The sequence below is a fragment of the Oppia nitens genome, unplaced genomic scaffold, assembly GCF_028296485.1.
Source record: "Oppia nitens isolate AA-2021 unplaced genomic scaffold, nextdenovo-longstitch-racon4-pilon3 scaffold2_pilon_pilon_pilon, whole genome shotgun sequence".
NCBI lineage: Eukaryota > Metazoa > Arthropoda > Arachnida > Sarcoptiformes > Oppiidae > Oppia > Oppia nitens.
Window position 1 is genome coordinate 8,342,640 of NW_026533210.1, and position 13,831 is coordinate 8,356,470.

The 13,831-nt window shown below is 29.3% G+C and overlaps 5 protein-coding genes across 5 annotated transcripts; 2 read left to right on the forward strand and 3 right to left on the reverse strand.

Moving 5' to 3' along the window:
* Positions 1 to 2,441: 2,441 nt before the first annotated feature.
* LOC128956377 (suppressor APC domain-containing protein 2-like) lies at positions 2,442 to 4,389 on the forward strand. Its single transcript, XM_054302111.1, has 2 exons — positions 2,442 to 3,658; positions 3,732 to 4,389. Exons 1-2 carry the CDS (start codon positions 2,459 to 2,461, stop codon positions 4,266 to 4,268), a joined length of 1,737 nt encoding a protein of 578 aa, XP_054158086.1. The 5' UTR covers positions 2,442 to 2,458; the 3' UTR covers positions 4,269 to 4,389.
* A 161-nt stretch (positions 4,390 to 4,550) lies between these two features.
* On the reverse strand, positions 4,551 to 5,558 carry LOC128956380 (prefoldin subunit 6-like). Its single transcript, XM_054302113.1, has 3 exons — positions 5,218 to 5,558; positions 5,016 to 5,140; positions 4,551 to 4,918 (listed from the first exon to the last, which is right to left on the reverse strand). The coding sequence occupies exons 1-3, from the start codon at positions 5,368 to 5,370 to the stop codon at positions 4,795 to 4,797; spliced, it is 402 nt and encodes a 133-aa protein (XP_054158088.1). The 5' UTR covers positions 5,371 to 5,558; the 3' UTR covers positions 4,551 to 4,794.
* Positions 5,559 to 5,644: 86 nt separating this feature from the next.
* LOC128956379 (N(G),N(G)-dimethylarginine dimethylaminohydrolase 1-like) lies at positions 5,645 to 8,876 on the forward strand. The gene is made up of 6 exons (XM_054302112.1): positions 5,645 to 6,306; positions 6,415 to 6,461; positions 7,917 to 8,019; positions 8,106 to 8,302; positions 8,407 to 8,497; positions 8,588 to 8,876. The coding sequence occupies exons 1-6, from the start codon at positions 6,066 to 6,068 to the stop codon at positions 8,746 to 8,748; spliced, it is 840 nt and encodes a 279-aa protein (XP_054158087.1). The 5' UTR covers positions 5,645 to 6,065; the 3' UTR covers positions 8,749 to 8,876.
* A 774-nt stretch (positions 8,877 to 9,650) lies between these two features.
* On the reverse strand, positions 9,651 to 11,602 carry LOC128955199 (selenocysteine-specific elongation factor-like). The gene is made up of 2 exons (XM_054300845.1): positions 10,724 to 11,602; positions 9,651 to 10,645 (listed from the first exon to the last, which is right to left on the reverse strand). The coding sequence occupies exons 1-2, from the start codon at positions 11,516 to 11,518 to the stop codon at positions 9,683 to 9,685; spliced, it is 1,758 nt and encodes a 585-aa protein (XP_054156820.1). The 5' UTR covers positions 11,519 to 11,602; the 3' UTR covers positions 9,651 to 9,682.
* Positions 11,603 to 12,039: 437 nt separating this feature from the next.
* Positions 12,040 to 13,049, reverse strand: LOC128956140 (uncharacterized). Its single transcript, XM_054301822.1, has 2 exons — positions 12,813 to 13,049; positions 12,040 to 12,721 (listed from the first exon to the last, which is right to left on the reverse strand). Exons 1-2 carry the CDS (start codon positions 12,985 to 12,987, stop codon positions 12,072 to 12,074), a joined length of 825 nt encoding a protein of 274 aa, XP_054157797.1. The 5' UTR covers positions 12,988 to 13,049; the 3' UTR covers positions 12,040 to 12,071.
* Between the last annotated feature and the right edge of the window lie 782 nt (positions 13,050 to 13,831).

The window sequence follows — 13,831 nt, forward strand, 5'->3', positions numbered from 1 at the left end:
CAAAAAAATAAATAAATAAATTTTTAATGATTATAAGTTATAATTTATAACTGTCCTAAATAAATGACACAAAATCATTGTTAGTCACAAATATTTATATATAGTCTATAAATAAATTAAACAACATTTTTATAAATGACAAATAATAAAATCAAAATATTTCACAAATGTTTTTTAAATAAAACAGTATTTTGAATATATAATACTACGATTGCTTGTCATAAATATATATAAATATATTTTTTTAGAAACATTGACATTGAAATTTCATACGTGAATAAAATAGTAAATTGTTGAAAAAAATTGTTTGAATTTTTCAAAAAAATAAATCATTTTAATTCAAAAAAATTATTATTAATGCACCCTAAGCTTAAATTTTAATATATAAATATTTGTATATTTCTCTAAGTCGTTATAATAATAATATAAGAAACAAATAAACAAAAATATTAAATAACAAAAACGAAATTTTCAAAAAAAGTTTACATTAAATTTTATTGAATAAAATTAAATAAATTAATATTATTTTTATATTATAATTTAATATAATTAACTAACTAGCATGTAAAATTTAAACTATATTATTTTTTAGAATTTAAAACAATTTAAAATATTTAAATTATTTTTTGAAATTAATACTTTAATATATTTAAATATTTTATATAAATAATGTATTAAACTTTATATACACTAAAAAAATTTACTAAAATTCTAGTATTTATTGATTACACAATACAACTTAACTCTATTAACCTACATATATAATAATGAATGATTAGTTTCAATGTTTTAATAAATGATTTAAACAAATAAAGTTTAGTAATATTTAATAGTCAACCCATAATAGCTTTTATAGAGTAAAAGTTTATATTATTATTAATATGTTAATGAAAAATCCTTATATAATATTGGATAACCATAAAAAGTTGAATAAGTTTCAACAATATTAGGTTAATTTTAATTTAAAGTAAATAAAACTTAGTATTATTATTCATATTAAGCAATTTATCATTAGTCAACATATTATTAATCATTAAAGTCATTATACATTATATAAATTTATATATAGTAATAGTTTAATAAATCTAACAACAAATATAGCAAATTATCATATCTTTGTTGGTTTTTATGAAATAATTTACTGGAGGAGAGAGAGAGACAAGAGTTTCCAATTAAATAAACAATTATTGTTGTGATTCACAACTTGTGAATATAAAATAATAATAATAATTGTCGTCAACTAAAAAATGAAAAATGAGACCAAAATGACAGATAATTGTCATGAAAGTTGACATGACTTGTCTGATATCACAACAGTCCTATTGATAGCAATGTATTATTTTCCACAACATTGGCTCCAAAAAGATTTGGTTGAATGCAATCATCTTTTTTTATAGAAGATCCGCTCTCTCTCTCTCTTTCTTTCTTTCTCTCTCTCTCTCTCTCTTTCTTTATTTCTATCTAAATGTATTGTTAAATCAGATCCAGTATATATATATATTGTTTAATACCTTATGGGAAAACTTGTTTTTTCTACTATCCATCCATTAGATTATATATGATATAAAAAAATGTATAAAAAGTTATATACAATCTAACACTTATATATACTGTATATATATAGAGAGAGAGATTGCTTTTATGAAAACTATAAATACATTGTTTTCTTCTTCTCGCTCTTAGAGTGAGAGTGAAAAACCATTGATGAAATCTGTAAGTAGTGGTGTGTGTGCTGTGGTTAAAGAACTAGTGTCAAGAAGAAGTAGTGACCCATTTAAACAACTGGCAGATTATGCTTTACCCAAAAACTTGCTGTATATATATGTGTGTGCAGTTGTGTGCACCCAACCCAACACCACGTACTACCCAATTGGTGGAGAAGTATATCTTTGTTCTCCAGAGCAAAGTCAGTGAACGAGACTCACCAGAAGTTGTATATTAGTTACTGTACTGTATATATAAGTATATGGAGAGAGAGATAGAGAGAGAGAGAGAGAGAGAAGGGCCACATAAGCCAATACCTGCACCTGTATTGCAAACCAAACCAAAAACCAATACTGATATTCCAGTTTATGTGTTGTAGTGTTTTCAGACTTTTCCTTAAAAATTTTCAAATTTTTTTCTCATATATTTTTAAAATCCTAACAGATTTTTGTGTATCACTATATAAATACCTGTATATATATATATACACCAATGACTAGTGATGATATGATATAATGTGCATTTAATACATAGTTATATAACAACTTAAAATTAGTCTAACTATTAATTATTATTATTATTGGATAAATATGTGAATAAACTTTTTTTAAATAACTTCTCTCTGCTCTCAAATGTTGCCAACAAGTAATCAATTTATTTTTGATGACTACACGCTATTTAAATAATGCATTGAAATTGTTATTTAAAAAATATCTTTAAATATCACTTTAAAAACTGATTTTAGAAGAAAACTATGAATACGATAGATATGCCTGAAGTTAGCGAAGAAAACCCATTCATCTACGGAATGTCCAAACAATTTGTTAATGCATTGCATGAATTGTTTGATGTAATGGACAGCAATGGTATGGGTTATGTTCGGTATGCAGACATAGCCACCCAATGGGAAGAAGACGACTCGGATCCACTGTTCCCGAAAGGACTTATCAATTGTCTATCCAAAGTGACACTACCTAACGGTCTGTTAACATTTGACCGTTTTTGTGCCGGAATCAAGTTATGTCTACTTAAAAATCAAGTCGACTTCAGCAGTAATGATGATAACAATAATGGTATTACAACACTGTCGCCAACACCACCACCACCTGCACTGCCTTTGGCTCCTCCGCCACCATTGCTTCCCAGTCCCGGATCGACCGAATCAGTAACACCAACACTGCCTGCACTTCCACCTCCTCCAGTACCTCCTCATCAAACATCTCCAGCCCTTCTAGCAAAACCAATACCTCTGTCTTATAATTCAATGAAATCAATACAGACATCTGCCTCCAATACACTACCAGAGACAGTGCATCAGAAAAAGCCAACGGCTTCCGTAACACCTGTTCCTCCACAACAACCTCCACCACATGTTTTGCATAATAAAAATGGTGCAAACAGTGATTATAATAGTTCCGATAGCTCATCCACTACTAACTACCAGAGAGCTAAAAGTATGCCTCAGTTGATGATCAAAACAAATGGTGATTCAAATGGTGGTATAAATTGTGGGACAAATGGTGAAATTCGCAATATTAAAAGTGATGCCAAACTTGTCCAAAGAGATGTCAATGTAATCAATGGTCAGAATAATGCCAAGAATCGTCAGATTCGTTCGCCAATTCAATCGGTAAAAGCATTGTCCAAAAGTTGTATTATGAAGACATTGCAGAACTGGAAGGAGAATATGTTGGGTAAACAAGTACTGGAATTGGAAAGATTGAGTTCGGGTTCGGGTTCTGGTGGCAGCAATAAAGATAATATATTGCCAGCTAATGGTGCCAACAACGGTGCCTCAGACACTCCTCGCAGCAATAAATATCAACAATTGGTACCATTTCTACCTCCGCCGCAGAATATTCAGCCAAATGGACCGGCAATGAGAAGGGCAGCTAATAAACGACGAGAACCAAGAAGGCATACGGTTGGATCAAATGGAATTGATTTCAATTCAGTAAATAATTTTGTTTTACAAATTTGTCATTCATTGTAATTACTAATTAAAAAAAATATCATTTAATCTTCAGATAAGACGTATTCAACAGTTGGAACAGGAAAGGAGTATCTTCTTTCAGGGTTTGGAAGGTATCGATAGGGCCAGGGACTGGTATCTGAGGCAAATTGCAATCATCCAGGACAAGATCAGCTATGTGACCAAAGTTGGTACACATCCGGCCGACTATACACTGGATGCCTATCAGGAGCGGATCAACTTTCAGGCCGCAAGAATCATGAATATTAATCAACACTTATCGACACTTTACGACAATGAAAGAGGATTTCCAATACACATGAATCTGGCTATTCGTCCAATTAGTGCACAGATGACTATTAATGGCCGATATAATGATCCCAATCGACAGCAACAGTTTGTTGTTAATCCCAATGTTGTCAATCGACTCCGAGATCAGAATCGATTGCTTACCGATGAGGTCAGCAAAAAGTGCGAACGAATTACACAATTAGAACGGGAAAAGTCGGCACTAATTCGCGAATTGTTTCAGTCGAGGACACAGACCATCAATAAGGTTAAGACGGATACCGACGACACAACTTTCATGTAATTAACGATAAACTTTTATAAGACTTTATTCATCAACTTTCGTCGACAAATACAACAACAAACTTATTGTAAAAAAATTTAATAATTATTTAATTTAAGTTATTGTAATTATATAATCTAAACCCCGGTTTTTACTTAATATAACAATTATCTTAATTTATATTTTTTAAAATTACTATTAAATGTAATAAATACCTCAATTGGCATTGAATTTTGCCACAAACTAACTCTTTAACGTATATCTTCTTCAATAATTGTAATCCAATTATAATAATAATTTATTATAAATTAATTTATAACATATATTGTACAGTATATTACGGTAATTATTATTATTATCTTAATCATAATCACCAAACAATCAAAATCAAATCAATTCATTATTCATATATATATTTATAAGAAATGTTATAAAAAACTGTGTTTTTAATGCAATAATAATTAAAATCAAAAAATAATAAATGATTTGTTTTTTATATAAAAACGTTTGAAATCCTAAATTAATTAATCAATCAATTTGTCTGCACTTATTTGGCTGCAGTGGTAGCCTTCATCTGGAACTGTTGCAACTGTTGCTGCAATTTTGTTACCACTTCTCGTTGTTGGTCCTGTTGTTGTGATAAATCGGCAATTTGTTTGTCGTGTCTTTTACTGATAAAGTTGTCCAATAAAAACAAACAACAGATTAATAATCAAAAAAAAAAATAATAAATCAATATTTAGAGCTAAAATTGATTATTATTATTACATCTCTTCAGAAATATATTTGATCCTAGAGTTGACATTGTCTTTGGCTTCTTTGAGATCGATTCGCTGAAGCAAAGGTCCCACCAGTTTGTAGGTCTTGGCGTCGTCTTCTAAGAGATCCATTTCCTATTAGACATTAACAACAACAACATATTAATTATCATCAATAATATATGGTAACTCTGACATCAACCACTACTAACCTCTTTGACGATATTGTTTTCATTGAGCTGTGAATCTAATTGTTGTCTCAAATGTAATGTCTTCTGATAGGACTTCTGGAGTACACCAAACTTGTTGATCTCATCGGATAATTGTTTCTGCAATCCTTCCAACAGTGCAGCCGTTGATGTCATTGTTGATAATCAGAAAACCGATGGTAACTAAAGCAAACAAACTGATCCAATCCTCTTCGGTCAACAAACAAATCACAACAACACATGTGCTCAACGAATGAAGAAGTGTTAAGACTTTTGTATTGTTTTTGTATTCAATTCAATAGTATTGCTGCAGAAAAACGTCACACTATTTGTGAATTGTATGTCCAATAGGTTTATAAAATACATTCAATTATATTAATACAGTATTTGATGAATGAATTGACTGTTTGTTAACTTTATTTTTACTGTACTTTTATATTACAGTATAAAAAGCCATTACTTTTTGAGGAGTGAAAAGTGTAACCAATTTTTGACTGTCAATTGAAATCCCTGTTTATGTGTTGTGTATATGTATTGTGTATTGAGTTTGTAATACACAGTGTATTGCATTTGATTTTTTTGACTGTTGTTTATTTGAAGGCAACAAATGAATGACACAAATAATAATTGTGTCTAACATTCAAACACATCAATAGAGTGAAGGAAAGAAAGAGAGAGAGAGGAAACCATCGGTTTATAAGAAATCAGAGGATTGTCGACATCGAAGAGATCAGATGTGTTGATGAAGAGGAAGCGATCGGTTTTTTTTCTTAAAAGAAGTGACAGTTAAAAGTGTTCCGACAGTCAGTCAGTCAGTCCGACAGTTGAGTTCCCCCGCACTCACAAACGCGATGTCATCGGTGCCGGCATTTGGCCGCTACTCTCATGCCATAGTGTCGCGTATACCCAACTCTTTTGTCAAATGTATGCCCACGAGTGACAACGGGATGATCAATGTTGATGAGGCCCGTCGAGAGCACGAACAGTACTGCAAAGTATTACGATCTCTTGGTTTGGATGTCATTGAACTGCCACAGGACGAGACGTTTCCCGAATCGCCGTTTGTCGACGACACGGCTGTCGTCATCAATGGTAAGTCATCCAAGTCAGACAATTTGTTTGTTTGATCCATCGAAAGTTGTCATCAATTGAAGACCTAACTGTTGATATCTTTCTCTCTCTCTCTTTTTGTTGTGATAGGAGTGGCGCTAATCTGCAGACCTGGTCATCCCTCTCGGGTTAAAGAGGTAACTAAATATCTGTTTTTTTCATTTGTTTGTTTGTTTGTCTAATCTATAAGATTGTGTCCAAAAGCTTAATGTGTTTTTTTAATTTCAATTCTTATTCAATTACAGTAATAAATCATGTTTTTGTATATTTCAAAAATAATAAATTGTATATAAATTTAAATTTTCATTATTATTAGTAGTAATTTGATTATTATTTATGACATTAGTCTTGTCATCATTAAATAGCTTAACAATTGATATTAATATTACATTAATATATGTAAGACAAGTTATATCCCAAAAAAAATTTTATTACACGAGACTTATGATTCATTAGTTAGCTATTCATTTGGTAGAAAGTGTTGCAAAAATTGCATAGATTTAAAATAACTATAGATTTAATAATAACATAAATTTTATTTGTCATAATTGCCATAATTTTGTTTAGCTATAAAATTGTATTTATTATCAACTGTTGGCATGAAATGTAGGTTTAGTTTCCAAAGCGATATATTAAAAGTATTTTTTGTTTGTTTGATAATAACTTATTACTAATAGAGTCTATCTATTTAGTCAAACACCTATTAAACTAAAGTTTTTATTTAATAAATAGATGTTTCCGTTTACATTGATATAACTTATACGGTATTTTATAGTTAGAGTACTAATATAATAAAATAGATATTTATTTTTATCGCCCAAACAAACAACTAAAAGCATATATTTATTATTTATCACTAGTTGTACCAAATTGTCTCAAAAAGTTATAGTTAGACTGATATTAAAAGAGAAAAACAAAATAAAGTCAATTATGGGAAATGTTTAACATATTTAGCAATAAATTGTTTGTATAACTAAATTATGTAAACATTATTAAATAATATCATAATTATGATAAATTAGTATTGATTTTAATTATATGGGGAGATATGTTGCAATTTATTTGAGTTGTAATATTTAAGGTTTTATTAGTTAAGATTATACACTGTATTGTATACTATACTGTATTTATTATAATAAATATATGAATATATATTGATTTTTTAAACATAAGCATTATATTTAATTATTTATAATTTAACATGAACTATTCAAAAATAACACCTATAAAACTAAATTGGGTGTATAAAATAATGTTTTTTATATTAATTATTAATATATACTAATATATACAGTATAAATTACATACAGTATTTAAAGTAATTAAAAAATAATAAAATAAAATATATGTACCGTATATTTCTTTGAAATGTTAATTGTTTATAAATAAAAATAGTATAATTATCGTTAAATATTATTATATATATTTATGTTACATGTATACCATAGTTACTGTTGTACAGTAAAGGTATATTATTATTATTATTATTATTATTATTATTATTATTATTATTATTATTATTATTATTATTTAGACAAAACTTATAAATAGTAAAATAATTTATTGATTGCTAATTATCATTGAATAAAAAGGTGGACACAATTCGAGCTATTATTAAGAAAGAGCTTAAACTTCCTGTTGTTGAGATCGCGGACCCGAAAGCCACTATCGATGGCGGAGATGTACTCTTTACGGGTATATATATATTGTTTAATTATTATTTGATTTTTATTTCATATATTTTATTAAAATCTGATTATTTTTTTTTATAACACGAAAAGGGCGTGAAATATTTGTGGGGCTATCCCAGAGAACCAACGAGTCGGGTGCCCGGGCAGTGGCGGCAGCTTTTCCCGAATATCCGGTGACTCCCATCAGAATTCCCAATAAACTATTGCATCTCAAGTCATGTTTATCAATGGCAGGAAATGATATATTATGTGTCAGCGCATCGCAAGAATCACAAGAAATTTTAAGAGTGAGTCATCGATAGATTCAATCATTTATTTAAAAAATAATAATAATAAATAAAGCAATCTTTTGTTATTTAATTTAATAAAAAATAAATTATTATTTTAATAGAGAATAGTACGCGAAGCCACTCATAGATATCATACACTAACGGTTCCTGAAAACTCAGCCGCCAATTGTCTCTATATTAATGGCACTTTAAGTAAGTGTTGCCTTTAATAATAATCATATAAATTATAGTCTAAATTGAAATTAAATTGAAATTTTTATATCTCATATTTAATAAAAATAGTTTATAGATCCGAATTTACTAATTGCGGTAACATATTTGAGGACAAAATAGATTATAATAAGATTGGACTGAAAATATGGGAACTATCGAAACCGGGATCCAATTTGACCAGTTTGGCTATACTTGTTAGGAAAGCACGACAAATACATACTATTGTTTGATTTTGTTTTGATTTTTAAAAAATTGAAACAAACATATGAAAAAAATAACTCATCATAACTTTTTTCACAAAAAACAATATATAATCATTAACATTCATTAAGTAGTTTTATCACCAATTGATATTTACACCAAAAAATTTTTTAGCATTTATTTTGATATATTATAATTATGTATTATAAAAAAATTAATAACGATATCACACAAATTTCTATTAATACAATAATTATTACGTTTACATTGCATATAAGTACTATACATGTAATAATAATAATAATCAGTATTATTTGATGTGATATTTACCAGTATATATCAAACATGTATACTATTATTGTTAAGCTTTAAATTATACTTATTATTATTATATATAAAAAAAAATAATTTTGAATTATTATGAAAAATTGAACGAACAATTTTTGCTGAAAGTTATCTATTAATTATTAATATATATATAATTCGGTGCCTTTTTATTATCTGTTTTATTGAAAAAACCCCGGTTATTAATAACAGTATTTATTAATTTTTAAAAAATATTTAAATTGATTTTATCTATAAATATATGTGTGTTTGAATTATTAATTGTCACTGCTCAATTGATTGTCGTTATAAACAAAAATCATGTTAATTAAATATACATGTATTATATATTGCTTTATAAAAAAATAATAATGTGAAACAAACAAACAAAAAAATTCAACAACATTTTTAATGTAATTAATATATAATTATTGTCTCAGTAAATGATTTAAGCTATAATGTTTTTTTTTTAAAAACAAACAATTTGTTTCCCATTATATTATCCATTATAAATGTATCGAAAATTATTTAATTTATTAATCATTCAATGTTTTGTTTTGTCACTAATTATTGCATAGATTATTATTATTAATATGTTATATATTATAATATATATTTAATTACATAATAATTTATTCATTAATTTTGTATCATTTTCTTATTTGGATCGTAAATATATCGCTTAAATTCTAATAAAACTCTAATCTGTGTCTGATTTGTACTATTGTTTGTATCACTGTTTTCATTGTCTGTATTGCGCTTAGACTTAGATGTATTAGTTGTTGTAATCAATGACTTATCTTTGATAGTATCGTTTAAACGGACTTTGATTTTACCACTTTTACCAAAACATCCATCGATGATACCCTGGTCACCGGTACTCAACTTAACACGAAGACCGACAAAATTCTGGACATTTGTCTCGCGTTTCAACAAATTTTTGACAATAACTTCGTATTCATTGGTAATTCTGTCGACTGAACCATCTTTTTGTTTGATTTTGAAAATCTTTAAATTCTTCAAATCGTTTTCAACATAATTTTTATCACCGAATAGTTTCAAAACATTACCATAGAAGGCAAGTCTACAGACATTGGCATTGATATCGGAATCAAGTTTTGATGCAATATATAGGGCACCGGTATTTAGGATAATTGGTCGCTCAAACTCTATTAACACATAATATTGATTATCCTGTATCTCATCATTTAGTTCATCGACATAACTGTATTCACAATTCATATCAAATGATTCATCGCTTTTATTTTGATTGCAATTATCTGTATTGTTGTCATCAATAATAGTCTTCTTAAAGAAAGTGGTTTTTGCGATAACTGTTTCGTGAAGAATAGTAATGTGAAACTTGGCTTTTGTCGTATACTTTCCCTTGAAGTAAGCAATTCGATGAACATTAGCTACCATTCCGTAGACAAGTATCATAAAACCGGGCGAACAAACCACTCCTCTCTCCAATAATTTCGGATCAAACTGAGTGATACAGACGCCAACTCTGTCTCCTTGAATGGCTCTATCGATCTTCTGGTGAAACATTTGCATTGATTTGACTTTTTTGATGGTTTTCACCGAAGGAATCTCTAAATTCTTCAGTTCAGAGATTAAGATATGATAATTATTTTTGATTTGTTTTTTGTAAAGTTATCAATTGATTCAAACACTTACATCATTTACCGAAATTGACCCCTGAATTATAGTACCGGTCATAATAGTTCCCGAACCGCGAATCTGGAAGCAGTGATCAACCGATAAAATCAACTCGCCATCGGGACTGCGCTTTGGAAGCGATATTTCCATACATATGGTGTCCAACAAGTGTTGAATACCGATACTGTTAACGACATCACTAGTGCCTAAATTATTGGTCGTTTTGTTATCATTTTGATCGGTCGGATGTGCGCTGACCGCCACAATCGGTGCCGAACTGAATCTCGTCTTTTCCAATGTTTTGCGGATTCTTTTGGTCATCTTATCGATGGCAATGTTTCGTTTGTTATCATCGGGGATGAGATCCACTTTGTTCAATACGACAATCATCTTATCGCATGTAATCTCTCCGATGACCAAACACTCGGCAGTCTGTGTTTGGACACCTTTGCAGATGTCGACCACCAGAATCATAATGTCGATGATCTGTGCGCCGCCGATAATCGTCTTAATCAGCGACGAATGTCCCGGACTATCAACAAATGTCAATTGCAATGACCAATCGTTTTGGTCGCCCAACTCTTCGGCCGACTGTTGTCGGTGTCGTCGCATGTCTTCAAACAATCTTTGCGGACACTGTATGGACAGCGAAGAAAAACCCAAATCAATGGTTATTCCTCTGTCGCGACTCTGCGGACTCTTATCATAGCAAGAGGTCGACTGTGTTGTGGACAGGGCTTTGGCCAGCGATGTCTTACCGCTGTCCACATGTCCTAAGAGACCGATATTTACGTTCAAAACTTTGTTTGGCATTTGTTTTGACGACAAAAACCCAAACAATTCAATGACAGACAAAACAAGTCATGTGTTTGTGTTGTCATTGCATTCATTCAATACAACAGTGAATACGTCAATGCATTTCATCACTTGTTTTGCTATTTAAACAAAATTTTCAGTAATTTTTCAATAATTTGCGACAAAAAATATAATAAAATAATTTTTTTTCTTTAATTTTCTTTTTTTTTGTTTAAATAATATATTCAATTATTTCACGGACTTGTCTGACCAGTCGGTGACCACAAGATCGGTCCAAACTAAAGGGACTTAATTTAACTTTAAAAAAGTAATAATAATTTAACTCAAACTTTCAGATAAATTTTGGGTTTCAATTAAACTATAAATAATATTTTACTCTTATATCATATATTATATCAATTTATTATTATTATTACTATTAATACTATATATAATCAGTTTAAAATGTTTACAATAGAAATTAGAAATTTAAAAAACAAAAAATAATATATAAATTTATGACTTAGACGACAATACTGTAGATTTAGATTATTATTGTATTATTATTAAGTTATTTTTGGATATCAATAGCTACCAAATCATAGGACAGTCTAAATGATAAGACAATAGATAGTATTGAAAGCATGAATGTAGTCATAAAGAAACCCATTTGCCATTTAAGATCATCACTGAGTGCAGTATTCAACACTTGGGAACAGAATCGGATGGCCGGCGGCTGATGTGTTGATGGACACAATGCCGCAAATTTGGTAGTATTTTGATAAACACTTTGGTTGTCTGTTTTGAGCAGCAATTCAACAGAAGTACACAATTCGTAGTCAAATTGACGACTATTTTGATTGCTTCGGCAGCACTCACACGGCAGTAGAGACAGGTTTCGGCCAAACTTTAGTTCATTTATGGAGTGTTTATCCCAACCGCAACACTTGTAGGCGCGCATCACTTCCCGTACACCGAACTGATAGTCCGGGTTCGACTTGTCCGACATATACTCTTCGAACGATAGTTCGGCGAACGAGTTGACCAAATGGGACAATTGGTTGCCGTATATGTAGTTGATTGCCATCAGTTTGCATAGTATAACTGTAACGCATATCATCAACGATGGACTCAATATCAACTTATTTACAGATTCTTCGATAAAACCGGTAAACCCGGAATATGAGGCCACAAATAGCAATATTGCCGCGTAGTTCATACCTGGTGTGGGTCAGCCGATAAAATAAAGTTTGGCCGCAAAAAATACAATTAATAACTTAATAAACAGAAACAAAAAATCTATAGTCTTCACCAAAATGGTAGTAGTAGTTGATATCGCTGATGATGTCGCTGTTGGAATCGTTAACCACAGATATGATCATCAAAAGGGCACCAAATATGGCCAAAATTATGTCACACATCGATAGGATAGCGCCGTACAGATTGAACCAAACATAGGTTAGTGTCTCAATGTGTGTGTCATTCATGTGATGTCCGATATCTTTGTCTGTTTGGTTAAAGTGATTGATATTATTATTATTATTCAAAAACTATTTTCTTTAAAAAAATCAAAGTTATTGTCGTTTTTATAACAAATAATTGAATAAATAACAAAACAATTATCTCCGCAAAAAATATGTATAGAAATTGTTACAATAAAATTTGAATTACAGGTAGATTTTCAATGTTATCGAGATTTTTAGTTTTTTTTTTAAAGCGCGTGCATTCACATGCATTTACGTGCAATCATTTTTTAAATAACAAAATTGATACTTTGGTACATATATTTGGTCGCTTTTTTGTAATTTCAATATAAATTACCGATATCTGTGATTTCACGCACTGTTAGGTCAGGATTAGGAAGTGGTGTACTGTTTAGGGTTAGGGTTGGTGTAGTGATAGGAGATATATAGTATAACTTATCTTTCATCAAATATAACTAACTATTATAATAGTTAATATAAATTAATGGTTTTAACAGCCCGTAAAATCAAGACAATCGATGGGACAGAAAATATTGAAATTTTTGTTTTATTTGTTTTGTTTTTATAACTGTAGTTAAAGTCTTATTTTCTAAAATATTTTTAATTATTTAATAATAATAATAATTATTATTATTGATTGTAAATTATAGATAATAAATAGGAAAATCTTTATCAATGATGATTATCAAACAGTAGCTATCGTCGAGTTTATTCAGTTATTAACTTTTATTTTTATTTTCTAAAAACTTTAATTAGATAAAACAAAATAATTATAAACATTTATATACATGAATCATAATACAATAAATTATAGGATTTATATTTAATAATTTTATTTTATTGATAT

Bases quoted from the DNA above. Each gene is read 5' to 3' on its own strand.
- LOC128956379 (XM_054302112.1), top strand. From the start codon at position 6,066: ATGTCATCGGTGCCGGCATTTGGCCGCTACTCTCATGCCATAGTGTCG. The intron at 6,307-6,414 runs GTAAGTCATCCA...TTGTTGTGATAG, and splicing joins CACGGCTGTCGTCATCAATG to GAGTGGCGCTAATCTGCAGA. The intron at 8,303-8,406 runs GTGAGTCATCGA...TTATTTTAATAG, and splicing joins AATCACAAGAAATTTTAAGA to AGAATAGTACGCGAAGCCAC.
- LOC128956140 (XM_054301822.1), bottom strand. From the start codon at position 12,987: ATGAATGACACACACATTGAGACACTAACCTATGTTTGGTTCAATCTG. The intron at 12,722-12,812 runs GTGAAGACTATA...GACCCACACCAG, and splicing joins CAACTACTACTACCATTTTG to GTATGAACTACGCGGCAATA.
- LOC128956380 (XM_054302113.1), bottom strand. From the start codon at position 5,370: ATGACATCAACGGCTGCACTGTTGGAAGGATTGCAGAAACAATTATCC. The intron at 5,141-5,217 runs GTTAGTAGTGGT...AATGTCTAATAG, and splicing joins AAAACAATATCGTCAAAGAG to GAAATGGATCTCTTAGAAGA. The intron at 4,919-5,015 runs GTAATAATAATA...CAACTTTATCAG, and splicing joins AAATATATTTCTGAAGAGAT to TAAAAGACACGACAAACAAA.
- LOC128955199 (XM_054300845.1), bottom strand. From the start codon at position 11,518: ATGCCAAACAAAGTTTTGAACGTAAATATCGGTCTCTTAGGACATGTG. The intron at 10,646-10,723 runs GTAAGTGTTTGA...TCTGAACTGAAG, and splicing joins GGTCAATTTCGGTAAATGAT to AATTTAGAGATTCCTTCGGT.
- LOC128956377 (XM_054302111.1), top strand. From the start codon at position 2,459: ATGAATACGATAGATATGCCTGAAGTTAGCGAAGAAAACCCATTCATC. The intron at 3,659-3,731 runs GTAAATAATTTT...TTTAATCTTCAG, and splicing joins ATGGAATTGATTTCAATTCA to ATAAGACGTATTCAACAGTT.